Source organism: Hyaena hyaena, unplaced genomic scaffold (genome assembly GCF_003009895.1).
Source record: "Hyaena hyaena isolate Hyena2069 unplaced genomic scaffold, ASM300989v1 scaffold_546, whole genome shotgun sequence".
NCBI classification, from domain to species: Eukaryota; Metazoa; Chordata; class Mammalia; order Carnivora; family Hyaenidae; genus Hyaena; species Hyaena hyaena.
Genome location: NW_024081179.1, coordinates 412,900 through 440,001, shown reverse-complemented (window position 1 = coordinate 440,001; position 27,102 = coordinate 412,900). Strand labels below are relative to the sequence as shown.

At 63.5% G+C, this 27,102-nt stretch overlaps 4 protein-coding genes across 15 annotated transcripts in view; 2 read left to right on the top strand and 2 right to left on the bottom strand.

The window, feature by feature from the left end:
- The window catches only part of PPP1R13B (protein phosphatase 1 regulatory subunit 13B), a 91,792-nt gene extending 90,272 nt beyond the window's left edge, over nt 1-1,520 (top strand). For all 3 annotated transcript variants that reach the window (XM_039255829.1, XM_039255828.1, XM_039255830.1), the window contains exon 17: nt 358-1,520. In XM_039255829.1, coding sequence (XP_039111760.1) covers nt 358-399 — 42 coding nt within the window. In that variant the 3' untranslated portion in view covers nt 400-1,520. The remainder of the gene's footprint in view (nt 1-357) is intronic.
- An 88-nt stretch (nt 1,521-1,608) lies between these two features.
- On the bottom strand, nt 1,609-13,985 carry ZFYVE21 (zinc finger FYVE-type containing 21). Of its 2 annotated transcripts, XM_039255831.1 has the most exons (8): nt 13,791-13,985; nt 6,262-6,312; nt 5,703-5,871; nt 4,936-5,011; nt 4,761-4,852; nt 4,149-4,202; nt 2,364-2,506; nt 1,609-2,237 (listed from the first exon to the last, which is right to left on the bottom strand). In XM_039255831.1, the coding sequence occupies exons 1-8, from the start codon at nt 13,926-13,928 to the stop codon at nt 2,202-2,204; spliced, it is 759 nt and encodes a 252-aa protein (XP_039111762.1). In that variant the 5' UTR covers nt 13,929-13,985; the 3' UTR covers nt 1,609-2,201. The 2 variants fall into 2 exon arrangements, with proteins under 2 accessions (XP_039111762.1, XP_039111763.1); XM_039255832.1 differs by lacking the exon at nt 4,149-4,202 and having other exon boundaries at nt 13,791-13,981.
- Nucleotides 13,986-14,286: 301 nt separating this feature from the next.
- On the top strand, nt 14,287-26,384 carry XRCC3 (X-ray repair cross complementing 3). Of its 5 annotated transcripts, XM_039255810.1 has the most exons (9): nt 14,521-14,585; nt 15,916-16,070; nt 16,420-16,511; nt 18,368-18,505; nt 18,808-19,020; nt 23,003-23,157; nt 24,995-25,207; nt 25,347-25,393; nt 25,486-25,792. In XM_039255810.1, the coding sequence occupies exons 2-9, from the start codon at nt 15,979-15,981 to the stop codon at nt 25,700-25,702; spliced, it is 1,167 nt and encodes a 388-aa protein (XP_039111741.1). In that variant the 5' UTR covers nt 14,521-14,585; nt 15,916-15,978; the 3' UTR covers nt 25,703-25,792. The 5 variants fall into 5 exon arrangements, with proteins under 5 accessions (XP_039111738.1, XP_039111741.1, XP_039111740.1 ...); XM_039255807.1 differs by lacking the exon at nt 14,521-14,585 and adding an exon at nt 14,287-14,323 and having other exon boundaries at nt 24,995-25,393; nt 25,486-26,384; XM_039255809.1 differs by lacking the exon at nt 25,347-25,393 and having other exon boundaries at nt 25,486-26,384.
- The window catches only part of KLC1 (kinesin light chain 1), a 66,005-nt gene continuing 62,669 nt past the window's right edge, over nt 23,767-27,102 (bottom strand). For all 5 annotated transcript variants that reach the window (XM_039255798.1, XM_039255796.1, XM_039255800.1 and 2 more), the window contains 2 exons: nt 24,482-24,554; nt 23,767-24,168 (listed from right to left, as the gene is read on the bottom strand). In XM_039255798.1, the coding sequence (XP_039111729.1) occupies nt 24,519-24,554 (36 nt within the window). In that variant the 3' untranslated portion in view covers nt 23,767-24,168; nt 24,482-24,518. The remainder of the gene's footprint in view (nt 24,169-24,481; nt 24,555-27,102) is intronic.

Below are 27,102 nucleotides of genomic sequence, written 5' to 3'. Positions count from 1 at the left end.
GCAGGCAGCCCGCCGCCACCACTGTCCACCGTCTGCGGCCCAGAACCGCGTCGGGGTGTGGAGCCCGCACGCCGTCCCCTCTGTAGCGTCTCTAACCGCACCAGACCTCAGGGCAGGTGCCGCTGGGCCCCCCGCGCGCCTCCGGGGACGTGCGGGCTTCCCGCCACCAACGTGGATTTGAGGCGCTGCCAAATGCCGCGCACAAGAGGCTCTCCGGGGTGGGGGGGTGCAGCCTGTAGAGGGAGTCAGGGGTCTCTGGTGGGTGGCGGCTGCGTGGCGGCCGCCTGGGCACCGCCGGGCACCCCTTCCTGCTCGGCGTGCCGCATCTGCGCCCTCACCGTTTGCACCGCTTCCCAGTTGTATCCACGGATCAAACCCCGACAGCGCACGCTCGCCTGAACTTCCGTCGGGGGCACTGCCCACGCGCGCCCGCCGCAAGGAGCCGCTGAGGAGCCCGCGCTGCCGTCTCCCCGGGAAAGCTGCAGCTAGACGTGGTTTACACTGGTGCTCGCCCTAGCGGACAGCGTCCACAATGTGAAATCCCCGCGGTTTCCCGGGGAGGCCGTTTCAGTTGGCCCGTAACTGGGAGAGGTACTTTTGCCTCCAGAGACTGAATTTTGCCAATTACTGTAAATCCAAATAAATACCCAGCTTTGTAAGCAGCTGTCCCTGTTGCCAATAGGAAGCCCCAGAACTTCCCCCTGGTTGGTTGCCAGTGAAGACGACCCTCTTACTGACTTGGCCCCAAGGCCTCATTCTCCACGTCCCTCCACCCCAGTGCCGAGAGCTCGCAGCCGCTGTGAGCCCCCCCCCCCCGCCCCCGGCTACCGGAAATCACAGCCGCCCACCATCCTTTCCGCCCTGACCACACGCATCTCCTCCTTTCCCTACCGAGAGGGCCCCTGGATGTAAACTTCTGTCAGTGGTGGTGCTTGGCGCGTGTGCTGGGCCTCGGTGTGGGTCCCCTGCACATGGCTGATGGCGGCCCGCGCTTCTGCGTCCCAGGCTCCAGGGCTCTGAATACCAAGTGATGAGCCCTCAGAAGCCTCCAGATCGCACTGTCCCCTCCTCTGCACACTGTGCGACCCATGGGCCAGCAGCCCAGGGCAGGGTGGGGGTGCATGTGGGGGTGCCTGCGTGTCAGGGGCAGCTGGGGGTGGGGCAGGAGTGGAGGCCAGCCACGATGCATAACCTGTGCCAGGTCCCGACTGCAAGTGAGGCACCTCGTACGCACAGACTTTTCTATACCAAAAGTATTTTTTGACTAGACCATTCGAAACTACCAGAATGATGGAAATGTTTTTTTCTCTCATTAAAATCCAGGCCCTTAGGCTTTATTTTCCATGTATGAGTCTTGTGTATAATTTATGTATAAACGTGTGTGTAGCCAGTCACCTGTAAGCATTGATTGTACGCAGCGTGCTGACGACAGGCGAGCGCCCGCGGGGCAGCCTCTGCTGCCGGAAGCCACCGCCGTGGAGGCCGTGTAAATGTGCACAATAAACCGCTGTCTCCCACCAGCGGCTGCGAGTCTTGTGTTTTGGAGCCAGAGCGGAGCCGCGGCACGAGAGCTCAGGTTTTCTGGACACAGTGAGGTGAGGGCTGATCTATTTTCAAAATAAGTTTTAATCATAAGCATTATATACAAATTGTTGTACAATTATTTTAATAAAGTGAAACGGTAAGTGAAAAGTACAAAAAGCAAGGCTGGCCCCTTTCCCTTAGTGAAGTATCAAAGGTTTGGCGGTAGCCCCAGATTAGTGATGCAATAAGTGAACAGTCTAGAAAATGGGCTCAGGGAGACTGAAAACGAGCACGCTAGAAACCAGGATCCCAGACAGCTCAGGCCCGACTTCGCACTGCCCAGATCCCTGCTCTGCAAGCGTGAACACTGAGGGGCCAGAACCTTCCAGCAAACCTGGGCACCCATAAAAACATGGTTGAAGTTATGCTAAAAGTAGTGTAGCAGTAGTGTAGCTAACTCTCCCCCACCTCCAATTAAGTATCAACAGGACAATACACCAGCTGTAGAGCGCGAAGCTGTTTAGAGCATTAATACACTGCGTGTCGCACTAGAGACGCGAGCGCTTCACTTCCTCCCAACGCTCGGATCGCTCTCCCGGCACAGCGGGGCGTCAGCGGCCTGTGCGTGCGGGGAGCAGGCTCCACGCTCCCGGGCCAGTGGTCCATCCCGCGTGGAGTCACTGGCCCCGTGACTCGTAGAGGAGCTTGGTGGCCTACGAGTGGTGAGACAAGCGTGACCGGTCCTGTGCCGAGCTGGCACGGGCACCCCCGCCCCCAGGGCTTCCTCTGGGAGAGGTGGGCCCCGCCTCCTGAGCCCGGCCTGGCTGCCGCCCTGGTACCTTGTGCATGGCCGCCAGCCACGCCGTCGACTGCCTCCTGCTGGCGTTTGCGTCCTCCCCGGCCGTCAGCTTCAGCTGCGTCAGGCCCTCTGCCCCTGGCGCTGCAAACCGCAGGGACATGCCTGTGGCCCGGGCATTACCTCCTGCAGGAGGGAGACCAGGTAAGAAGGCCCGCGGGGACCCCAAGCGCCCAGGATCCCACCTGCCCTCGTGGCGGAGACCAGGGAGCCTCCTTCCCACCCCTCACGCGGGTGCAGGGGGCCCAGGGGCACCGGGGGACAACATCCGGAAGACGACCCCAAATTCACAGGACGGGAAAGGAACCGAGTCCTCAGGGGCCCAGGACAAACTGCGCCACATCACTGAGCCGAGAGAACCACCACTGTGCCCCCCGGGCCCACGTGGGGACTCCTGCGGTCAGGAAACCCAAGCAGGGCCGGCTCCACGTGAGGACTGGTCCCACTGGCCGTCACTCTGGCCTCACAGCTGTCCCGCTGTTGAGAGCTCGCGTACAGGCTGAGCCACTGGCCGGGACCGGCACCGGAGAGGTACTGACACCCCACCCTGCCACGTGAGCCCCTGCAGAGATGCCGCGAGGCCACCGGCCTCTGCAGGCCATGGCCGGCTGCTCCCACCACCAGCCCCTCAAGGACGGGTGGCTCTCACAGTCTCGGCCATAGTCAAAATGGTCCCGTGGAGGCCAGGCCTCCCCCACGGAGCCCACCTAGAGCTCTTCTACTCTAACTTCAGCGTGAAAGCTCTGTTTATGAGCAGGACTCCACCTCGTGGAAGATTCCTTCCAGCAGACACTGATTTCTGAGTCAAAGCCAAGGGCCCGCCTCTCCCCCGGGCCCGTGGACTGCAGACCACACCCGCGGACAAATAGTGGCCTGACCATCGGTGCGTGTGCACAGGTGGTCCCTGACGCAGACCACGGCTCTGCCCACCCCCCACTTCTGTAAGTAAAGTTTAATCAGCACAGCCACGGCCATGTTCCGTGTCGTCTCTGGATGATTCTGCACTTTGCGGGGATCCGAGCAGCCGGCGAAGCTGACGACACGCACCACCAGGCTCTCAGGCCGCCAGGCAGCCCCCCTGCCCGCCCCCCACCTGCCCCTGGGAAGACAAGGTTCTGGGGTTTTAAAGGTTCTAGGAAATTTCTACCAGAGCAGGGTCCACTGCACCCCTAGAATTGCCAGAAGGGGGTGAGCAAGCACCAGAAACCCTCGGGCCCTGCCCCGGGAGACCACTGACCAGGCCACTGGGATGCGGCCTTCTCCCTGGCCCAGGAGGGGCCAGGACAAGGTGGCCTCCCTAGCAGGAGACAGGCCCCCGAGCACCTGGGCTGACCCCCAGCTTCTCCAGGCCCTGCCCTCTGTACCCGGGGGTCTGACCCCCCACCTGCCACGGGAGCCGGTCTGGAATGAACGAGCACACCGTGCTTGGGGCACAGAGGCGGCAGAGCGCTGGCCTGGCCCTCCGGCGTCGGCATTCAGGCGCCCGGGCAGAAGTGCGGAGCTGGCTGTGGAGGGGCGGGAAAGCGAGGGAGGGCGCCGGCCGTGCCCCCCACTCCTGCCCCTGCGCTCGGCCAGCTTAGGGCCCAGAGATGCTGATGCTAAGCCCCCTTAGAACTGAGAAACCGAGCAAATCAAACCCATTTCTGCCCCCAGATGTTTTCCTTCATGCTTTACATAGCCCTGCCTTGGGCCCAACCCCTTTCAAATGGACCAACAGAAGTGACTGTTTCAGAGGCAGCAGGGCCAGAGGGCAGAGCAGGTGGCTGACCTTGGGCGGCGGGCTGGCTCCCCAGGAGGCTGGTGTAAGTGTGAAAGTCTTTCTCTACAGCGAAGAAGGCAGGCAGGCGGGAGAGAAGAACCAAGAGCCAGTCAGCAAACAGAAAGCAAGAAGGATTAAGTCACGTGGGTGTTTGTCAGCACAGAATCCAAACCCTACTCTTGCAGAAAGACAGCTAGAAGCACAAGTTTAAGTGGAAAGATCCAGAAGGGGCTGAATGCTCTGGAAGCTCGCCAAGGAAATGGAAAGGAATCTTGTTTCCATAGATGCCTGACAGGAGCAGGAAAGCGCTGGTTCCCAACGAGCCACCACTCCGGGCCCTAGAGCACGTGGGTGACGCCAGCCGCTCTGGGAGCTTTATCCTTGGCGTGAGGCCAACAGTAAAGGGTGCAGAAGGGCTTTTATGTGACCCGTTCGGGCAACTTCTCCTGAATTCGTTATTTTACGCGTTACACCCCATTCACCTGGCAGGTTCCTAAAGCCACGTACTAAACCCAAGCCCTTAGAGGACAACGGAGACCCTGCCGACAGGCCCCGTCCTCGATGTCACCGCGTTCGCCCCAAAGCCGCCCACGCCGGCACCGAGCTTCCTGCCACACTCACCTCCGGGCGGAAAGCCTTCCGTGAGGATCTGCACACTCGAGATGTGCGCAATGTCGATCTCGTGGCGGCTGTCCCCGTCCAGGAGCAGGTACCTAGGAAACAGGGCGTCCGCTCCACGTTACCCCGGGGCCGACGGGACCAGGCCGCCTGTGCCAAGCGGCGCTCCGCCTCTCACCTCTGGTCGCTGGAGAGACGGCAAACCATCGTCTCCGGCTTCTCCGAGTTTCCGAAAGTTACGAGGAAGGTGGCTCCTTAGGGTACAAAAACCAACGTGAGAACACAACCAGCCCCTCCCCCCCGCCGCCCCCTAGCCCAGCGAGGCCAGCTCCGAGGGAGACGGGACGCAATGAGACCAAGTGAGACGACAGTGGTGGCTGTGCCCGCGGGTCCCCCCGGTGAGGTGGCAAGGCCACGACGGAGGAAAGGGGCAGAGGTAATGCCCAGGGGACTGTCGGGGGAGGGGGGTCTGCGCACCCTGAAGGTTCCTCGTAACGTTCCATCTGTCCCCCAAAGGCCCTGGGGACCCCAACCCAAGAGCACGGAGCCCCCCCCCCCCCACGCTCCGGGAGCACCCAGGGCAGGACTGGAACAGGGCCAGGGGCGGCAGGGACACCACGGCGGGCCACAGGGAGGAGGGGGCTCGGCCCTCAGAAGCCCGTGGAGCTCACCCTCAGACGCCACTCACACCCCAACACGGCCGGTGGAAGGTCCCACCCGTGTCACAGGGACCCCGTGTCTGTGGCCCCGCACCCGACGGATGTCCCAGCTACTGGCCCCCAATCCGGCGGATTCAAGCCGCCTTCTAGGCTGCACCCTTGTTTCTGTAGAGAGGGAGGCTCTATCCTTCTACGGAATCCGGAAGGGAATGGGGCCAGAGCTCTTCCAGGCCGCCCGCCGCACGGACCCCAGGACCCTGGGTGTCCAGGGCCGACCCGGGCTTACCGCTCAGGAGCACCTTGAGCTGCTTGTCGTAGAACTCCGCCTCCTTGTGCGACACCAGGGCGCACTCGGCACACTGCCGCACGGGGTCCACGAAACACATGCGCCGCAGTGGCACCTTCTGGCCGCAGCACTTGTCGCAGAAGCACCTCCCACACCGGCGACAGTGGTGCTGCGGACCCAGGGGTGGTGCTGAGGGGACAGAGGACTGCCCTCTCCGCCCCCCGAGACCACCACCCATCTACACAGGCGGCCCCGTGCTGGTCTTCGCCACTGGAAGGAGGAGCTGCTAGAGCGCCGCGCACACGGCAGGCCGCCCTGCGTCCCGCTGCCCACCCGCCAGGACACCCCACCTCCGCAGAGGACGACCCCTCTTCGAGGACAAGACCGTGTGTGGCGGGTGCCCTGCACAGTCACACGGGCATGCACGCTGCGCTCGGGACCCAGGACTGAGTCCCTGTCTGCTATTCTCAGGCAGCCAGCAGGACACGCGGGTGCGTCACCCTCCCCCCAGAGGGGCTTGATGGAGGCCTGGGCCCCCCACCCGACGGCTTCAGCTCACCTTTCTGGTCAGGAAGTCAAACTTGGTGTCACACTGCATACATCTTGGGCACTAGGAGGGAAGGCCACCGAGTGTCAGGCCCCAACTCTGCGTGCTGCTGGGAGAGCCGTGCCCCCAGCCCACGCAGGGGTAGGGAGATGCGCCCCAGGCACAGCTGGGCTCAAGTCCGCGAGGCCAGGGGCAGGGAAGGAGCTCACAGGGCATCTTGGGGACGCCGGGGGCAGCGGTCAGAGCCCAAACAGCCACGCTAGGGCAGTCCCCTAAGGACCCCCAGCTCTGGTGCCGGAACCACGGATCCATGTCCCGGAAGGACCACATGATTCCACAGCTGGAACTAACCCGAAGCAGCCCAGGCACGTGAGCGCCACTTTCCACGTGAAGAAGAGGGTGGCGCAGCGGCCGAGCAGGGGACCGGCCCCCACGCGGGATGGCCACACGTGCGCCTGGACGAGGCTGAAGTGGGGTGTGGGATGATGCGGGTCTGAAGTGGGTTAAACGTGGTCGCCACCAGGCCTGGAGATGCTCTCGGATGCTCCTTGGAGTAAAGGTACCAGAGGGAACCGGCGAGCAGTGACGGGCACCCAGGCCCCACCGCGCCCAGAGGGAAGGGATGGTGGCACGGCGCCCGGAGGGCAAGCCTCCCTCACCCGGGTGCTCAGGGAACAGACTGAGTGCCAGCAGCCGTGCGACCAGCACTGAAGACCAGGGGCTCCAGATGCCACATCGTCACCAAAGGGCCGAGCTCAGGCGGCTTCTCTAACACAAGCCAAGAGTCGTTTCTAACTTTGCACGAGGCACCGACGGGCCATCCCGACGCTGATGAGTCTCAGCTTCCCGCGGCGGGAAAGCCCCTCCTGCCCCCCAACAGGGCACGGGGCCAAGTGCCCGCCGGGCGGAGGACTTCCGACCACGGGACAGCCAGACGGCACGTGACCGGAGCAAAGCCGTCAGCCTTGCCCGGCGGGGCCTGACCCCCAGCGTCCTCCCCTCGTCCCCACCGGCCGCCTTCTCTCCGCTCAGCCAGGGACACACTGGGCCCGCAGGGCAGCGGGGGCACGTGCCAGCCCGCCCCTCCCGCCGGTCACCTCTCCCCCGGCTCTGTGTGTCCCCCTCCGGGCCTTGGCCTCCTGCAGGCACACGAGTCGGGCAAGCAAGTAGCTCTGAAGAGATTCGAGTCTGAGCCAAGTGCGCTTGACTCTGTGTCGGTCCAGGGCAGAGTCCTGGGATGCTGGGACCCCCGGCCACACTGGGCCTTGGCACGTGTCCTTCCACGGTGGATGCCCTTTTCAGACACCACCCTGAGGCCAGACGGGCCCCGTGTGTCCTGTCCCTGCCCTGGGAGTGTTGGCGAAGCTTTTCGAGAGTGTGTGGGGACTAACACTTTCTTGTTACCACTTTGCTCTAAAGCTGCTTTCTGGACTTGGCCCACCCTGGCCTTCCAGAACCATCTACAGAGTCCCCACTGGCTTCAAGTATGAGCTGTGGCTGCTTCCACCTATCCCCTGCCTCAGCCTCTCCCTTTTGTGAGTCCTGGGACTCAGGCCTGGGAAGCGTGGCAGGGCCCCAGGCTCTGTGTGTCCCCCGCAGTGCAGTGCCAGCCACAGAATCCGTGGGAGAAAACCTCCAGCGAGGGGGAGACCGGAGAGGCCCAGCGGCCCGAAGCCCGCGTCGCTCCCAGGCTCCAGCGCCCGCTGGGGTCTCCCAGGCCGCCCCGCCTCGCTCCCTCTCCGGCAGCGCTAACAAAGACACGCGTACCGTAGGGCCTGTGTGTTTGGGTGAGTTGAACAACCAATTTTATCTTACTTTGCTTTTATTTCAGAGGGAGCGGGGCCGGGAGGGGCAGGGAATCCCAAGCAGGCCCCACAGTCGGTCCCACGACCCTGAGATCATGACCTGAGCCCAAACCAAGAGTCGGACGCTCAACCAGCTGAGCCCCCCGGGCGCCCCAAGGCCAGTTCTTACACGTGAGACAAGAGCCAGAACCGTGCTCCCTGAACCGTGTGACACAGGGCTTCACTGCTGCACCTGAGCGATGCAGGGAGTCAGAAAACTGACCCATCTTTACACAGGTCACTTTCTGATGATGTAAGAGGAGGCACTTTTAAAATTACCAACAGAGCATTTTAACACGAAGAGAATGAAAAACTAGGGCCCAAGAACCACTACCGTGTCTGGTAACCAAACCGCACCAAGGAACAGAGAGCACAGGTGCACAGCCGAGAGCAGCCCAGCGGGCGGCCCAGGCCCTGACAGCAGAGGCGGCGGTGCACCCCACTGAGCCTGAGACGCCCCCCCCCAAGCACACGGGGTGGGAGGGGCAGGAGCAGTGGGGGGCAAGTGGGGGCAGGGCCACCAGGAGTGACCCCGAGGACCCAACCTCTCAGGACCTGCTGCCTGAGCCTCTGGCCAGGCTGCTGGGCAGAGACAGACGCTGCCAGTGAGGGGCCCCGGGGACTCACGGAGTGCAGGGGGGGCGGGGACACGCGTACCCGGCAGGCAGGCCTGGCGGGCAGCGGGGCGGAAGCTGGTGGCGAGGAGGCACCACACACTCCCGAGGCCTGTGACTCGGGTGCTGGTTTGGTGGCGTCCCGGTGGGCAGCACGGGGTTGGGCCAGCGCAGACGCGGGCCGGGTGCCAGGGTGCCCGGGGCAACTCTTCAGAGCCAGCACTGGCCCCAGAGGGTCTCCCCTCAAAGTCTAAGTAGTTGGAAGAGGGGCGCCTGGATGGCTCAGTCGGTTGCGTGTCTAACTCTTGACTCTGGCTCAGGTCGTGTTCTCAGGGGTACGTGAGCGGGAGCCCTGAACCCGCTGGGAAATCACACCGCTCTCTGCCCCTTCCCGCACGCGCCCACACCCACTGGCTCTCAAAAAAATTTTTTTGATGGAAAATACAGAATTTGGAGAGTGTAAAGGAATGTCAAAAACGAAGCTACTGTGGGGCGCCTGGGTGGCTCCGTCAGTTAAGCATCCGACTGCGGCTCAGGTCATGATCTCCCGGTTTGTGGGTTCGAGACCCACGTCGGGCTCTGTGCTGACTGCTCAGAGCCTGGAGCCTGTTTCAGATTCTGTGTCTCCCTCTCTGCCCCTCCCCTGCTCATGCTGTCTGTCTGTCTCTCTCTCTCAGAAATAAAACATTAAAAAAAAAAGCTACTGTAACAAAAGAGCCTGGGGACACCTGCACACCCTCCCTGGGGGCCCAGCACCCCCTGCTGGCTGGAGCCAGGCCCCGAGGCTCCGTGTCTTAGGTTCCTCAGATGCAAACAAATCCAGAAAATAAGTCTTAACGATATATGTACTGGGGTGCCCGGGCATCGGGCTGTCGGCACAGAGCCTGCTTCGGATCCTATGAGCCTCTCCCTGCCCCTCCCCACCCTCTCTCAAAAAAAAAATTAAATAAATCTTAAAAAAATGTTTTAAACAAAAAATACATGTATTAATGTATCTTTATTGAAAGATAATACTTCCTATAGAATAAAAAAACTCCTTCTAAAATATAAAGTGACTCATCTTGAAGATTTAACTCCTTAATTAGCGAGGGGACCAGTAAACTGTTACAAACCCAGCTCAAGAGAGACACAGGAGGTCCTGGGGCGAATGTGACAGTGGATGCAGAACAGCTGGCATCACAGGCGACAAGGGCTCCTCTGTCCCTGTGTCCCCACCAGACCCCATCACAGACGCAGCTCCCCCAGACACAAGCACGCCCTGGGAAGAAGTAAGTGCTGGGCCTGCCCGGTGCCCCTGAGGACCCTCCGCTCCGTGTCCCCCAACACCAGAGGGTTCTGCGCAGCCACAAGGGCCCAGCGCTCCCAGGATGAGGGGGTGTGCTCTGGGGTCCCCGAGCCGGGGTGAAAGACCCCCCCATCCTGTGCCAGGAAGGTTCCTGCAGAGGACCCCCTTGCCGTGTGACCTCGATGACTCAGTTGCCCCAGATCACCCGTGACAATGCTGCACATGGACCCCAAATCCCCATTTTCACCCTGTTCTCGACCGGCTGTCCTGTTTATCCAGACCCATCAGTCAGAACTAGATGCCCATTCACCTCACTTGCTCAAACAAGTCAAGCTTCTCTCCTTCCTTCAGCCCATGGGTGACAGCTCACCCTCACCTGCAGCAGGCGGACCTGGGGCGCTGCAGCCCCTGAACGCAGGTCACACAGCCGCGACCGCGCTGAGCCCACGCCTCCCCCTTCCCACCGCTCTCTTCCAGCCCAGGTCCCTCCCCACACAAAGCAGTTCCTTGTCCGGCGGAGACAAGGGGCAGATCCCCAGGTCTCGGGGTCCCCCTCCAGCACCAGCTCCTCCCCCTGCCCACAACAGGCTCCCCCAACTTGGGATTTGGTTTTGATCTGACACACTGCTCTCTTCCCGCTTCCGTGAGACGTCGGAGCTGCCATCGTCGCTGTTTGTGCCCGGCGCTGAGGATGGGAGGGAGGAGAGCGCAACTGCAGGGTCTCACGGCCTCGAGCCCAGCGCCCAGCCCCAGGCTCCTCCTCCCGCCACGCCTCCCAGCCCCAGGCTCCTCCTCCCGCACAGGCTCCTCCTCCAGCCACGCCCCCAGCCCAGGCTCCTCCTCCAGCCCCAGGCTCCTCCTCCAGCCACGCCTCCAGCCCAGGCTCCTCCTCCAGCCACGCCCCCAGCCCCAGGCTCCTCCTCCAGCCACAGGCTCCTCCTCCAGCCACGCCCCCAGCCCCAGGCTCCTCCTCCAGCCACGCCTCCAGCCCAGGCTCCTCCTCCAGCCACGCCTCCCAGCCCCAGACTCCTCCTCCAGCCACAGGCTCCTCCTCCAGCCACGCCCCCAGCCCCAGGCTCCTCCTCCCACCACGGCCTCCCGAGGCCCACAAGCCACCAGGGAGGCACGGACTGTGCACCCCCGGCACCCAGCAACTGTTATTTCCGGGCAGGAGGCCCTCTGGGAGCCCGGGAGCGCGCGCACACGCACACGCACGCACGCGCGCGCGCACACACACACACACACACACACACCACCCCGGAACACTTTCACGGGACGTCCCTGCGGGCCCACGCTACCAGGCTGGCGCAGGGCCAGACGCCTAGTAAGTACCGCAGACGTGGAACCGGCCGGCCTCAGGGTGACCCGATGGAAAACGGAGCCACGATGAGACACGGAGGACCATCCACAAATAGGTCGTCGACGCCAACCGGCAAACAAGAAGCGGGTGGAGGCTGAGGGTCTGTGTCGCCCTCCTGCCCCTCACCCGCCCCGAACAACCACAGATTCACCCGTTCTCGCTGCCGCCGCCGCCGCCGCCGCCATCCCCACGCCCAGCACAGAAGGTCCCGGTGTCCCACGCGCACGGAACAGGCAGAGAGCAGCTGGGACCAGACCAGTGGCAGAGGAGCTGCCCCACCCCCCTTCTCGGGAGCTCCGGAAGCTCCCAGTCCGTGCTGCCCCAGGCCGTTTCTTTTCCAAAAGAACACGCTAACTAACCTCTGGCCGCTTGGACCAGACCCCAGTAGGCTTCAAATCTGCTTCGTTTACGAAACTCACAGAGGCCCACCCCGCCGGCCCCTCCTCCCCCAGGCTCCCTGGAAGGCCTCTGGCTGGCCCTTTCCGCAAGGGGTGGGGTGCAGGGGGCCTCCGAGGGGCACTCGCTACCCTTCCTACATGGAAAGGAAACCTCCCGCTAAGGAAGGAACCAATTCAAACAGATCGAGCCATCTTCGCCAGCACCGCTGGCTTCCTGCCATCAACTCCGGCCCGAAAACACAGGCACTTCTCCGGGAAACACCACTGGGCTTGGGGAGAGGGCTCACGGAGCCGGAGCTGTCACCCCAGCCGCTGACCCGGTGTGCAGAAGCGGGGGCAGGGGGGCCGCGCCTCCGCCCGGACCACCCTAGTCGGTGGGTTCTCGAGGACGCGCACCAGGTCCCGTGCGGTCGGAATTCCGCAGGGGGCCAATCCGGGGCAGAGACCCCTGCGCGGCGGGCTTGGCAACGCGGGAGAAGCGCTGAGCCCAGCACTCCCTGACCACCGGCGATGTGGCCACAGACTAAGTGCCAGAGGCTCCAGGCCTCCCTCCCCTCAACCCTGCAGGAGTAAGCAGTTCCCCTCCCGTGCACTTCCCCGCGTCGCTCCCTACGATTCCGACTTCCCCGAGCACAGAAACACGTGCCAGCCTCGGTAACCTAGGAAGGAAGGAACTCTGTGCACTACTCATCTAAGAGGAAAACAACGTAGCCCTTTATCTTTATTTTCCCACAGCACTAACCAGGGAGACCAAGTGGGGAAGTACGTGTGTCAGTTCAGAGTACCGGCACCAGGAGTAAAAGCGCACAGAATAAAGCGCACAAACAGGGCAAGTGGGGAGGGAAGGGACCGGGACCCTGCGGCGGGGAGGGCAGGGGCTGCGGCAGAGAGGGCGGGGAGGGGTGGGAGGTGGCGGCGGGGAGGGCGGGGTCGCGGCGGGGAGGGCAGGAGGGCAGGGGCGGCGGCAGAGAGGGCGGGAGGGAGGGAGAGGTCGCGGGGGCAGCGGCGGGGGGAGGGGGGTGCGGCGGCCGCAGGGCCTCTCCTCCCCGCCGCCCCTCCCCCAGCTCCTGCGCCGGCCGGCCTCGCCTCGGACACCTGATTTCACTCCGGTGCTGACAGCCTGCCGCCTGTAACTGCGGTTCTCGGGGAGGAAGGAAAAGCAGTTTATCAGGACGCAGGGACGCTTGTCACTTAAAGCGACTCAACAGTCACGGTGCGCTGACTTCTTTAGGACGGATCGGATCTACAGGAACGCACGGAGCTCCTGCCCATGGCCTCCGGAGCTGAGAGCTGCTGGCTCATGGGATCGGGTCCAAACCCCCTGGCCTGCCACCCAAGGGCCTTCAGAAGGTGCCGCACCCACCCCGCCCACAGGACAGCTCACGGCCTGCCCAAGCCTCACCCCTCGAAGCAGGTGCGGTGCCCCCACAGGGCGCCCTCCTTCCTGTCCGTCTGCAGCCTCCTTCTCGAAGCCCGCACTCCGCGCAGCCCCCCACCCCCACCCAGAGCGCGCCGCCTTCTAAGGAGGCGAAGGCCTCTCCTCCGCTCCCCCCACGGGGCAGGGGCAGCGACGGCGTCTCAGGGGCTCCAGCTCTGCAGCTCATCCAATGCAAGTGGAACTCCCACACGACCTCGCAGGTGGGCAGAGACCCGGGCAGAGCGGGAGGGGCGGTCCTCGCGGGGCGCACCTGAGTGGGGGGTGGGCGAGCCTGGGCGCGTCCCAAGAGGAAACCAGGCAGAGGGCACTGGTACCCAAGGCCCCGGGAGGGCTGGAGCGCGGTCAGCGGGAACCACGGGTACAGAGGGCGGCCGTGGGGGGCCCCGGAAGGGCAGCAGGAGCCAGAAGAAGCGTTTCGGGGGGCCCGGGTCGGGGCGCCAGGGAGGCACGACTGGCCTGGGATGCGGACTGGGGAGCCTAAGCCTCGGAAGGGGATCCTGGGCGCGGAGGGGGGCCTCGGGCGAGTGAGGCGCGGACGCGGGGGTCTCGGCCAAGCAGGGCGCGGACTGGGAGCGGGAAGCTGGCGGGCGGCGGCGACCTACCTCCTTATCCGGGACCCATTGCGGCTCCTCCAGGCCGAAGGGGCTGCCAAAGGCGCGGTGCTCGGGCACCATACGCAGGCCGCTCGGGGAGCGCACCAGCTTCTTGGCGTCGCGGCGCGCGGCCACCTCGGAGGACATGACGCCGCCACAGCGATCGCCCCGCGGCCCGGGCCCTCGCCCCGTCAGGAGCCCCGCCCCGCCCGCGTGGATGACAACGGCCACGTCCAATCGTCACGCCCGTCCTGGAGCGCGAGCCAATAGGTGCCCGGGATCCGCCCCATTGCTGAGCTGTTCAATCCGCGCAATGGCACCTCCCCGGCCACTCCGCGGTCCGTCACCAATCAGCAGTAAGGACCCGCCCAGTAACGCCCCGCCCTCTCGGGGTGATGGAGACTTTGGATTGGTCAGGTAGTCTGCGACGTATGCTGTTTCCTCTCCTATTGGCGAATCCAAGGAGGGGCGCTCGGCTCTCATTGGAAGAGGAGGTTGTGGGGGGCGGGGCAGCGCTAAGAGGCGAGCGGAGCGCGCGCAGGGTGAGTGGCGGCCTGTGGGGCTCGCTGCGTAGATACGGGGCGCGAGGTAGCGAGTCGTGCACACCTTCGAAGGCCGCGGGGCGCGGTGGGGACAGCGGAAGCCGGGGTCCTGGCGGTGGGAAGGAAGGTGGGCTCGGAAGCCGGGGCGCGGGGACAGCAGAGGCCCGCTCTCGGGGCTGTCGCCCGCAGGGACCGGAGCGGGACGCCGCGTCGCAGGGACAGCCGGGGTCACGGCGGCGGGCTGGGGGCCGTGGGGTGAAAGGTGAGCGAGGGCTGCATGAAGTTGGGGTGTGCAGGGATGGGGGCGGGCGGGGTCCAGGTGGACGGCCACGGAGCCGGGAGTGCATCGCCGCCACGGCAGGTGTGCCTGGGAGCCATAGTGGGTCTTCAGCGCGACCCCGTGTCGTGGGTTCGGCCAGGGCTGGGGTCTGCGGGACCCCCAGGTGTGGAGGAGCCGCTGGGGGGACGAGGCAAGATGGTTCAGGGACTGGGAAGGGAAGGGGCTCTCAAAGGAGGAAGAGCGTCCTGAGAAGGGACGGGGGCCCAGGTGTCCAGGCCAGGCCGCTCCGGAGAAACCGCAGCGGTGGCCCAGGCCCGGCCCCCGAGGTCACCGGGAACAGCTCCCTGCCCGCAGCGCTCATCGGCCCCTCCGGGGAAGGGAAGCCAGAAGAGATGCCCAGTCTGGAGCGGGAGCTGCCCTCACCCAGGAGGCACCCCGCAGGCAGGAGGGCAGGGACTGGGCGGCTCCTGTGGGATTTGTTAACAGGTGGGTCAGGAAGGTGGGGCATACAGCGGGGACCACATCCCACTGGCTGGTTTGGTGGGAACCAAACGTCACACACACCACCAGCCCCCCCAGAACCTTCCATACACTGAGAGCTCCTTTGGAGCTGGTCACGGTCCCCACCGCCTCTCCCTGTGTGTAGCTGCCACTGGGGCCCTGTGTTTGGGCGCCTCTTTCTGACGGTGACCCAGCCGACCTCCTCCAGTTTGCAGTCTTGGTGGCCAACGAGGGGGGGCGGGGCTAGGTGTGTCCTGCCAGCCTCGCCTGGGAGCCCCTGCCTCCTGCCCCACCCCAGGCGTCAGGCTCCTGTGCTGTCCTGGGTGTTTTGGATTTCTCCTTGCCAGACCTGTGTTCCCTGACTGGCCTGTGAATGTGACCGTGCGGATGGCCCGCTTCTCGGAGCTCCAAAATCAACCTGATGTTGTCCAAATCAGTAACACTCTAAGCACTTACAAGGGGAGGCGACTTTCCGACCTTGCTGGTGGACCTTGGCCCTGGGTTCAGCCTGAGTGGCTGCTGGCCTTGGTGCTCCCGCACGTCCTGTGCATGCTCAGCCTTGCTGATGCAGGAGGCCAAGAGGGAGGCAGTGGCTTGCTGGAGAGTTTCAGGGTGGCCCTGGGCTGAGCGGGACAGCCAGCAAGGGCTGGGTTGGGCTCCAGTCCCCACAGCATTTAGTGCTTGCTCCCAGCCTCGGAAGGGCTGCTGGCCGTGAGAGGGGCGGGGGCCGGCGGGACAGTCCCCATCCTTCTCTGCTGAAACAGCTCAGGGGGTGTGGGGATTCAAAACTCACTTTTTCCATTCTTTCCAGATCCCTGTGGGACACACTTCTGCCAAATGCACCAGACTCTTAGTTCGCGTGAGCCTAGTGTGCATGGTCTCCGCCTGTGTGCGTCGTCCTCACCCAAGAGGTGGATCAAGGCAGGGTGCTCACCCGAATGCCAGGTCTCAGGGCCAGGACTGCAGGTGGGAGCGCATGCTCACTTCTAGCACTTTCTGCAGGGGAGGGAATGGGGGCTGCCTTGCACTGCACTGGCCTTTGGAGTGGGGGTGTCTGGGGGGACGTTTCGTCAGCCACGTCACCGTGCGGATTGAGCCTTGGTTTCTGTTACCAAATGGCCCCTCTCACCGAAGTGTAACCCTGCACTTACTCCAGTGGCTTTCCTGGGGCAGCAAAGTCTCTCCTCCAACCTCAGGGCTGACGGTGAACCCCTGTCACAGGGGGGACTGCACACCCAGGTGACGGTCACTCTGCATTGCTCTGCTCCTGGGTGGTTTGCGCTGACAGCAAGCACATCGGAATTTGTGTCCCTAGGAAACCATTTGTTGTTGCGGTCCCACCTGCTAAAGAAATGGATTTGGATCAGTTGGACCTGAATCCCAGAATTACTGCTGCAGCCAAGAAAGGTGTGTTTGCGGGTGTTCATGTAGAGTAGATGCACGAAGCACACAGATGAACTCACGCATTGTGTGCATGAGACACGTTGGCAAGGCTGTCTGTCAGTCCCCTTCCCCAAGCAGCTGCTCCTGCTTAGTAAGCAATGCTGAAACGTGCTGAGGGTTTCCAGGGGTGCGTGCGTGTGCACGCACGTGTGTGTACGCACCTGAGGACTTCCTTAAAGTTAAATTTTATTTTCATCAAAGTAATATTTTATTGTCTAAAAAGTGAAATGAAGCTACTTACACAGCTTACGAGTCTTTTAGCAATTTCTTTGTATTTATATTTGGACTTCTAAATGACATGCTTCCATTGCTGTGTTCCACATGCCAGTGTCCCCAGTCACGCATGGAGTGCCTGTGACAGGGATGAGGCCTGGCATGCTGGTGCACCTGCTTCGGCCCCTCCCCACAGCTGGGGCATAGTGTGGGCCCTTCAGGCTGTGGCTGAGAACATGATTAGTGCTGCCGAACTGCCAGGATATGACGATTTCCTTTCTTGTTCCACTTTTGTTATTTTCCCCCAAAGTTTGTAGTTGCCCTGTGTTTTCTGTGTATGTCTCACTGTCTCTTCCCACATTATCCGGTATGTCAGGTACAGGTACCTCTTTCTTAAAAATGCCCAGAGGGGTGAGCCGGACAGCCCACCTACCTTCCCCAGCTGCCCCCACCAGCAGGTGTGCGGGGACTCCCGTCTCCGTCCCCTGGGCCACGACAGAGAAGCCTGCTGCCCATGCAGTGTGGAGGCGCAGTGCCCGGGGACCGGGGCAGCTAGTTGGTGGCATCTTCCTGGGGTAGTACCTCTGCTGCTTCTTTGCCCTTGGATCATGGTCCTTTCGGAGCCTTTCCGTCATCTTTTGCTTTTCCCTTTGGTCTAGTTTGTCTGTCTGTCTTTTCACTGGAGCGTTCAGTGCACGTGTATTTAAGGTAATTACTGGCACATTTGGGTCTAACTCGCTCTCATCATGCGGAGCTATTTATCCTGTTGCTTTTTGTTTTGTTTTCTCTTTTTTGCCTTCTGGGTCTGTTGGATAGATTTGTTAGCACACTTTTTTCCTACTGGTTTGAAAACAATGTACTTCTCCGGGCGCCTGGGTGGCTTAGTCGGTTAAGCGTCCGACTTTCGCTTAGGTCATGATCTTGCGGTTCGTGGGTTCGAGCCCCGCATCGGGCTCTGTGCTGACTGCCAGCTCAGAGCCTGGAGCCTGTTTCAGTCTGTGACTCCCTCTCTCTCTGACCCTCCCCTGCTCACGCTCTCTCTCTCTCTCTCCTAGAAATAAATAAAACATAAAAAAAATAATAAAAATGAAAATAATGTACTTCTCCAAGCCCCAAATATATCCACTCTCCTCCCAAAGTATCAGATCTTCTGGATATGCTCACTCTGTAACCCTCCCCCCGCCCCCTGCTGTTACCACTGGCCCTGTAACCGTCACGCTGGCCTTGCCGGCCCGGCTTTCTGCCGCAGTGGACACTTGTTTGGAGCCTGATTCGGGCCCCTTCCTGCACCCTCCCGCACCTACGCTTCTCACCCTGCCCCGGGGTCACCCTCAAGCCTTGCCCTGGTGGCGGCATGCTCTGGGCACCTGGCAGAGGCCCCTCCCCAGCTCTGGCACCCATCACTGCAGCAGAGGCCCCGGCCCTCCCCACTGCCGTCACCACGCTGTCCAGGGGCTCCCATGGCTTCAGGTGGTGAACGGATCTGGTGCCTGCCTGCCGGGTCCCCAGGACTGGAAGACCGTGTTCCCGCAAACACCCCACTGTTGCCATGTTGCCCTGTGTTACTGTAGCCTGAACTGGTCCGTTCCATATTTGTATCATTTCAGCCAAACTGAAGTCAGTAAAGGAGGTTTTGCATTTTTCTGGACCAGACTTGCAGAGACTGACCGGCCTCTCCAGCCTCGACGTGCAGCACTTGCTGAGAACGGCCTCCTTGCACGTGCGGGGAGGCAGCATCGTCACAGGTGGGCACTGGGGGTGGTGGGGCATTTGCTCTGCCTGTGCCCTGGGGGGCGGGGTGGGGGTTAATGCAGGGCCTGGGTCACGGCATCATGACAGGGACACAGCAGGTGTACCGGGGAGGGGGGAGGTGCTGGGGGAGCCAGAAGGGATGGGACCAGGCCAGGCAGTGCGGGAGGCAGGGGTGGGGTGGCAGTCAGAGCCCAGAGCCCACGGGCGCCCACAGAGCACAGCAGCTAGAAGCTTCCACGCTCGCCTCCTCCCTGCCTTCTGGCACCAAGGTGACCAACGCCCCCTGTGCCCCCAGCTCTGCATCTGCACCAGCAGAAGAAGAGGTTCCCCGCGCAGCACCAGCGCCTGAGCCTGGGCTGCCCCGTGCTGGACGGCCTTCTCCGCGGCGGCCTGCCCCTGGACGGCGTCACCGAGCTGGCCGGTCACAGCTCTGCCGGGAAGACCCAGCTGGCCCTGCAGCTCTGCCTGGCCGTGCAGCTCCCGCCGCGGCACGGAGGCCTGGAAGCCGGTGCGTGGCTGTCCCCTGGGGGCGGGGGCCGGGTGGGGGCAGGTGGGGGTCCCCGCTGAGGGCATCGGGCCCAGGCCCTGTCTTCCTCCGCGTTCCGCCCGAGGGAGAGGGGTGGGCCTGATGGCTGTGGGCCCCACAGCCTGTCCTCCGTAGAGTGACCCCAGGGACAGCGTTCAGCGGGGCACAAGGTCCCCCTTCTGCGTTCTCACGCGCGCGCCCCCGCCGCCAGCCTGCAAACCATTTGGTCCACAGAGCCGGAAACCCCAGGCAGACATTTTCCCCTTCTTCCCTTTCGGGGACGGAGCGGGCAGGACGGGTCCCTGGCACCGCTCGCCTTGGTCCGTGTGCACAGGGCGTGTGGCGGAGGGACTTCCCGGGCTGCCTGTGCGGGTCCCTCAAGCCTGAGCTACTTATGCTGCTCTTGCTAAACGTGAGGTGCGGGAGCGGGTGGGACGCAGCCTAGAAGCTCCTCCGTGAACGTTCGCGGTTCGTCCCGAGCTCACCTGCTCGCCGGCTGCCTGGCAGGCGGGGCCACGCGGGCTGGCCTGGGGACGCAGCGGGGCCAGACCTCCCGCCTCAGGGACCTGCTGGCCGCTGGGACCCGCGCGCGGCGCTGGCAGCAGGGGACTCGGTCTGGAATCCCTCCTGCACTGGGAGCTCTGAGCAGCGGGGTCTGTGCTGTCCCGTGAGCCCCCGAGGCAGGCACTCTGGCCGCGGGCAGGGGTCCCCTGACCGCACGCGAGGGTTTCCCACCGCTGAGGCGGGCTTTGTGTCGCTCCTCCCCCTGCTTCCCTGGGCGAGGGTGCAGGCGCCCGGCACCGGTGCTGGGTGGGCGGACTTGGCCTTGGAAGAGGGTGATCAGTTTACCCCACGAAGAGCTGTGTCTCGTGAGGCCAGACTGGAGTCTGCGCAGAAATGAGCAGGAGCCCCCCTCCCCCCCGCCCTGCGTCCCTGGTGCAGCCTTTCGCCCAGAGCTCACCATGTTCGCCTCTGTGGGGGCCCCAAGCCGGCCGGGTGTGGAGCGCAGGGCTGGCCTTCCCGTCTGGACCCTGATGCTCCCAGCCTGGTCATTTGTACTCCGCGATGGCCTGTGACACTGGCCCCGCCAGGTCACGGCAGATCCGTTTTCTCCTGGAAGGGTCACTGAGCAGGTCCCGTTAGCAGGGACATTAGCAGGTCCCGTGGGTGTCTGCTCAGGCTGGATCCAGGCCAGGTGTGTGGCCTCCGGGAGGCCCTCCGGGCAGGGAGGGGCGCCGCAGGGGGAGACACGGCCGGACGCCCCGCTGCCTGCAGGCTCGCTCTCACCCAGGGCCCTGCTGCTGGGAGAAGCCGCCCCGTTTGCCCAAAGCTGGCTGGAGGGTCTCACTCCCACCCCTCACTGTGCAGCCCGGGGCCTGTTCTCTTGGTGACAGTCACATCAGGGCACTGCACTGGGGACCCGGGCCTGTGCTTCCTGCCTCCCGCGCGGAGCCCCGTGTCTGCCAGACACAGGCAAGGACGCCAAGACTTGGAGCAGGTGGACGCGAGGCTGTGAGGAGCCGAGCTGCTGGGTGGCCAAGGAGGCCCTGGGCAGAGCGCGGGAGCCCGCAAGAGGGCAGCTGCAGAGAGGCAGCCCCAGACGTGACCGTCACAGTGGCACGGGGACCCGGAGACAGCCTGGCGTCTCAAGAGGTGTGCCCCCTGAGGTGGCCCCAAGGTTACCGTGACCTTAAATGTTGGGTCCAATGTGCCCCTTGTCCTGAGAAAGTAACTCCTTTTCCCTGGATCCGATCCAAAAGCCCTAATTTTGAAAAGGAAGGCACGGACGCTCTGGACTTGTTTGGAATCCTGCATGTGACACGGAGCCTGTCACCCAGGCCACCATCTGCTGGGGCTGCCTCTCCCAGCAGTGCACCCGCAGGAGTGAAGGGGCTTTGGGGCTGCACAGGAGCAGACTTGGCTTCCTTTGGAACCTTCCGTCTGGCCCTCCCTCCTGTCTCTCCCGGTTTGCCGGGCAGCATTTCCCCTGCCCGCGGCCTGGGATGTGCGGAGGTTAAGGGGACACCGGTGGTCAGGAGCTTCCTGCTGACGGACGTGGAGGTCCTCGCCCTGTGGTGTATCTGCCTCTAAGTTTGAAATTCCGCCGGCACAAAACGAGACCGAGATGAAGAGTGGGGGGCGCCTGGGGGGCTCAGTCACACGAATGTCTGACTTCGGCTCAGGTCATGATCTCGCAGTCTGTGAGTTCCAGCCCTGAGTCAGGCTCTGGGCTCTCAGCACGGGGCCCGCTCTAGGCTCTCTGCCCGCCCCCCGCCCCCCGTGTGCGTGCTCTCTCCCAAAAATGAATAAACCTTTAAAAAACTAAGCATTGAAAAATATATATTAGAACATGAAATGTGAGGCACACATATGGGGCCACGCACACTGGTGTGGGGCCGGGACTCTTGGCCGCATCCCCTCCCCAGGGCCCTGTGGTGACTGATGGGGCCTGGGGCGGGAGGGCCGCGGGGGTCCCGGCCATCCTGGGGGTCAGCGCTCCATCAGATCACCCGCCATTTCTTTTTTGAAGATTGAGAATGTAATTCACACACCGTGAAATTTACTCTTCAGACAATTCAGTGTATTTTAGTATATTCACAAAACTGTGCGTCCATCACTGCCAGCAGATTCTAGAACATTCCATGACCCCCAGAAGAAACCCTGCCCCATGTGCAGCCCTTTCCCAGGCCCCTGGCAGCCACCGTTCTGCTGTCTGCCTCCTGCCTCGGGGTTTGCCTGTTCTGGACTCACGTAGATGGAGTCACACGCCGTGAGCTTTTCTGTCTCTTCTCCCACTTGGCGTGCTTTCAGGGTTCGCGGTGTCGGAACACATGTCAGCACTTTGTTCCTTTCCGTGCGCGGGCAGGACTGCCATGAGTGCGGATCACGTCTCTTCGTCCCCCATCTGTCCCAGGTCACCCGGCTGGTTTCCGCTCCCGGTTTGGTGCACAGCGCGTGCTGGGCCGCGGCGCGTGGCTCCCGTGAGCAGATGCAGACTCTGTGCCGAAGTGTCCGGGGAGCTGCCACCCCCCACCCCCCGCGACAAGGCCCTCGCGTCCTCGCTAACACGTGTCATCTTGGTTGAGCCATCCCCGCGGGTGTGAGGCCACGCCGTGGATGGGACGGGGGGCGGCGGGCACGCAGATCTCTCCGTGGCCTCGCTGGCCGTGTGCGTGCTTCCTGTGGGGAAACGTCTCCTCGGAGCCTTCTGTGGCCGACGTAAGACTTGCTCGTGTGATCGGCCGCCGGCCTCTCCTCAGACACGTAACCCACGTGTTTTGCGCAGGGCGTCTCCTCGGTTTCTTGCCGGGATCTTGTGATCAGCTCCTCCCCGCTCTGCTCACCGTGCTGTCTGTGCGCGAGGCCCCGCCGCCCCGTGTTTCCTCGGGAGCGTGAAAGTGTTGGTTCTGGCGTCCAATGGGCGGGTGGCGTCTTTTGCAGGGGGTGAGGGGAGCCTGACCGCGTCCCAGCAGCCTCCGTGGGGTCAGGCCCCCCCTCACCGCACTGTCCTGCGGCCTCTGTTGGAAATCAGTTGCCACAGACGTTAGGGTTCTTTTCTGACGGTCCCCAGTTCTTTTCGGCGGACTCGGGGTACACTGATGCCGGGGAGCCCGGTCCCGGCCGGGGCGTCGCCCCAGGGTGTTCAGGTTTACTGGCTTTTCCTGTCACAGCAGCCCAGGATCGTAGGAGCAGCCTCAACAGCAGAATGTGGGAAACGTGCGCCCGGTGGAGCCTCTGAGGGGAACGCAGCCGCGGGCGGGGGGCGGAGGGGGTGCTGCACGTGCAGGGGGCATTTCTAAAAGCCACGGGCCCTGGTGATCCCACTCACTTCCACTAGAGACAGGCTGGGGGCAGCCCCCGGGGTGGCGTCCGGTCAGCAAGGGGGCCGCAGCGGGGACCAGCCCCGCGGAGGGAGGCGGCAGGGCTGCCGGCTGAGCCCCGTGCCGCCCCCGCGCCGCCCCAGGGGCCGTGTACGTCTGCACCGAAGACGTCTTCCCGAACTCGCGTCTGCAGCAGCTCATCGCTCAGCAGCGGCACCTGCGGGCGGACGTGCCAGGAGAGGTGATCGCCAAGGTCAGGTTTGGCAGCCAGATCTTCATCGAGCACGTGGCCGACGTGGTGAGTGTCCTCTGAGTCCTCTGGCCCTGAGTTCTGGGGCTGACGCTGGCGGGGTGGGCCAGCGGACAGAGCCGCACGCACAGCACCGGGCCGCCACCCGCACCCTCACAGTGGGTGGCCCTCAGTCCCCTCAGGAGCAGGGGACACCACGTGGTCACCGCCCAGGGGACCCGACCAGCTGTCCAGGCCAGCACAGTCTGTTTCGGGTTTTACTTCCAGGTCGAACGGAGCAAAAAGCCCGTCAGAGCACAGGAGGCCCCGCCCAGCTGCTCCACTGCGGGGGCGGGGGGCACGCGTCTGGAAGCGTCCCCAGTGACAGGCCCCCTCCCTGCGCACGGAAACCCCCAGGGAGAGGGCAGGGGTGCTCCGACCGGGTGCGGTGCTCAGCTCCGATCGGTGTTTGAGGGCGGGTCGAGTAACTAGTGGGAAAGATTCAAAAGTTGAGGATAAACCCCTACAGCCGGGGGAAGAAAGGTAAAGAAAGCCCCTGCGTGGGGTGGGGCCCCTCCTCGCCACCCGCCTTCCCAAGTGCGCCACTGGGCAGAGTCCCCGGTTCCCAGGGGGCCTTCCCCCCACTTGGGAATTGCTGTAAAAACTACAAGTAAAGGATAAGGCGTATAAACTTTTAATTTTTAAAAAAATTTACAATAGAACATCTCACACGCAGCTTCGGGCAGTAACACGGTAAGACCAGGCACACGGGCCGGGCGACCAGTGCCGCTTCCACGTACGGTTAGGACACGGGCGGCCCGGGAGGGAGGCTGCGCCCACCCCGTCGCCCTGCGGGGCTCAGCGTGGGCCATGGCTTTGCAGGCGCCGCGTCCTGGTGAGCGCTGTGGTTAGTAGGACCGTGTGCTCCGGGGCGCGGGGACACGGGAGACGAGGTTAGTGCTGCAGGCTCTCAGCTCCAGGGCCCTCCAGCCTTGGTGACCGTCCCGGGCTGTCACAGGGCAGGCTCGGGCTGCACACCAGCAGTGATGTCCCGGGTCCTCCAGGGCTGGCGGGGCTTCACTGCAAGAGAAGGCGGCGGTCAGGGCCGGGGCTGCGAGGCTGCCCTGAGAACAGCTCTGGGTGCACGAGGCGTCCGCCCTCTGCCCGGCGTCGGCCTGGAGACGGGGGGCCTCCCGGGAGCCCAGGGCCCTGCCCTTTCTGCACAAGCAGGGCCTCGGGGCTGCGGTCCCTGCCTCCAGCTCCTGCGGCAGGGGGCCCCTGGGCCAGGCCTCTCTCGGAGTCCTGGCCCCGCAGGGAGCCAGTGCGGCCCACCTGCCCAGCCCCTAGGTGTCCCCAGCGCTGCCTGCAGTGGCGGAAAGGGGAGGGGACTCACATTAATGCTGGCGTCCTCGAGGCCACTGCTGCTGCCATCATTTTCCACAAAGAGAGGCTCTACTGAAGACGCCCTGGAGACGAAGCACAGAACTGGGTTCATTCAGGGCGGGGACCAGGCGCTCGGCTGCTCTTCTGCGGGGTGGCCAGTACGTGCTCGCGTGGCCCCAGGGCCTGAGGACGCCCGGCCCCACCCAGGAGCCCAGCCAGCGCTGCTCAGGGCACAGCGCTCAAGCCCTGCCCGGCTGCCCCTGGCCTCCCTCCACTGGGCAGGGGGCAGGGCTCGCGGCTGCCCCTAGACCCGCCTGACAGAGTACAGTCCCAGCGACCAGGGCGGGCGTGAGCCGGCCTTCTGGGATGGCAGCGCCCTAGTGCTCGTGCCTGGCACGGGGCCACCGGAGGATAAAGTGCCGGTCACTGCGACGGCCCTCGGGGGAGGGGCGTGAAACGGGAAGGCCGTGAGGGGTGTCAGCGCAGGACACAGGCACTGACAGCCGTCCCCCTCGGCCTCCAGGACGCCCTGCTGGAGTGTGTGCGGAAGAAGGTGCCTGTGCTGCTGTCTCGAGGCATGGCCCGCCTGGTGGTCATCGACTCCGTGGCGGCCCCGTTCCGCTGTGAGTTTGACGGCCCGGCCTCAGTCCCCAGGGCCAGGCGTCTGCAGGAGCTGGGGGCCACCCTGCGCCGGCTGAGCAGCACGTTCCAGAGCCCCGTGCTATGCATCAACCAGGTGGGTCCCGCCCCCCTAATGTCCTTGGCCTGGTTTTTAGGGAGGAAGTTCGGGGCTGGGGTCTGGGGGAGGGGCCTGCCGTTGGTGAGGCCGGTCGTGCTGGGCTGGGTGGTGGCTGACCCTGGTCTGGACCTCCCAGGTGACGGAGGCCGTGGAGGAGCAGGGCGCGGCACGCGGACCACAGGGGTGAGCCGGGCCCACCCCACGGACGGGACGGTGCGGGTGGCGGCGGTCCCCGTGGTTTTGTGAGTAACCGCTGGGCCCGTCTTCTGTCTCAGCCTCTGGGAGGAGCGGGTCTCTCCCGCCCTCGGAATCGCCTGGTCCAACCAGCTCTTAATGCGGCTGATGGTCAGCCGGCGCCGCTCCGAGGAGCAGGCCGGGCCCCCCGACCGCACGCTGCGGGTGATCTTCGCCCCTCACCTGCCCCCCTCATCCTGCTCCTACACGGTCCGCACGGAGGGAGTGCGAGGGACTCCCGGGACCACGGGCCCCTGACACGGCGGCGGCACGGTGGCCGGCCAGGTCCCAGGAAACCCGAGTCTGGCCGAGCCGTCCACACTCTGCAGGCACAGGGGCCGGGCGTCTGGACCCGGCACACCCGTCACTGGGTCAGGGTCCGCGTGAGGGGTTGGCTGCACCTTCTCAACGGCAGGAAGGTGGTGAGCACGGATGACCCGCCCGACGTGGCCTCCACACCCCACCTCCCCACCTCCCCCTGCGCTCGCCACGCCGCCCGGCTCGGCGGCCCGTTCCCTGCCGGGCTCTGTCCTAAGTGATCCACACATTGGAGCGTGTCTTCTTCACGGCCCCTGGGGATGGGCAATTACTGTCCTTGGTCTCAGGGAAACTGAGGCACAGAACAGCCGAATGACGTGGCCATCTTCCCACCCCCAGGCGGGTGCCCAGGAGGGCAGGGGCGCAGCTGACACAGCACTAGGGTGGAGGCGGAGGTCCCTGTGACTGACAGACTCGTTCCGCCTGGACATTTGCTAGAGCAGAAAAATTCACTTCCAATGTCCATCCCCCCCCCTTTTTTTTTTGGTGCCGAGACCCGGGAGCGATGTCCATCCCATTTTTAAAGTAGTCTGTGACCCTCAGAAGGTTAAAAATGGCCGGAATAAGAAGAAAAATGATCTTTTAAGGTTGGAATTTTATAAAACAGCTTTTCTGCAAGTGTAGGGACTTTGCAAAAGGAAATAAATCATTTTATTTTTGTAATTAAATACACAACAGTTCCAAATGATTTTCTGAGCAGGTCACACTGACCAGGAGAAAGCCACAGGCCGGGGGCTGCAGCGGGCGGGCGGGCGCCAGAGACCGGCGAGGGGCAGGCTGCAGCAGGACGTGGGCTCAGTGACAGAGACCTGCCTGGACCCCCTAGGGAGTCACACACACACACACACACACGCGCCTGTCAGGCAGTCGTCCTGGACCGGCAGTTACGTCCACAGCACTGTACAAGCCACACCGGTTCCCCCCATACTGATGGGACAAAAGCGAAATGGGACATGGCCGCCCCAGCCACACGCCCTCAGGGGGCTCCGGAGCCTTTCCTGCAATCGGTGCTACAAGCAGCACTTTGCAATTTTCAGAGGTCTGACGGTCATACAGTGCACTGCTCCGCAGCTAGGTACGAACATACCAGACTACAGCCTCACGTACGCACGTGCTTCCCAAGAACATTCTATGAAGTTATGACAAGGGAGAGCGGTCTATAAACTGTACTTTCAGCAATATTTACAGGTTTCTATAAATACGGAATTTCTCATTCCGTGCTATTCCTAGCAGCTTTCTGACCAAACGACAGGAATTTCTTTGAATTCCGGGAAAGAACCGCCTGACTGTCTCCAGCGCTGTAAACACAGAGCCCCGGGGAGGGCCACCCAGGCCCCCGG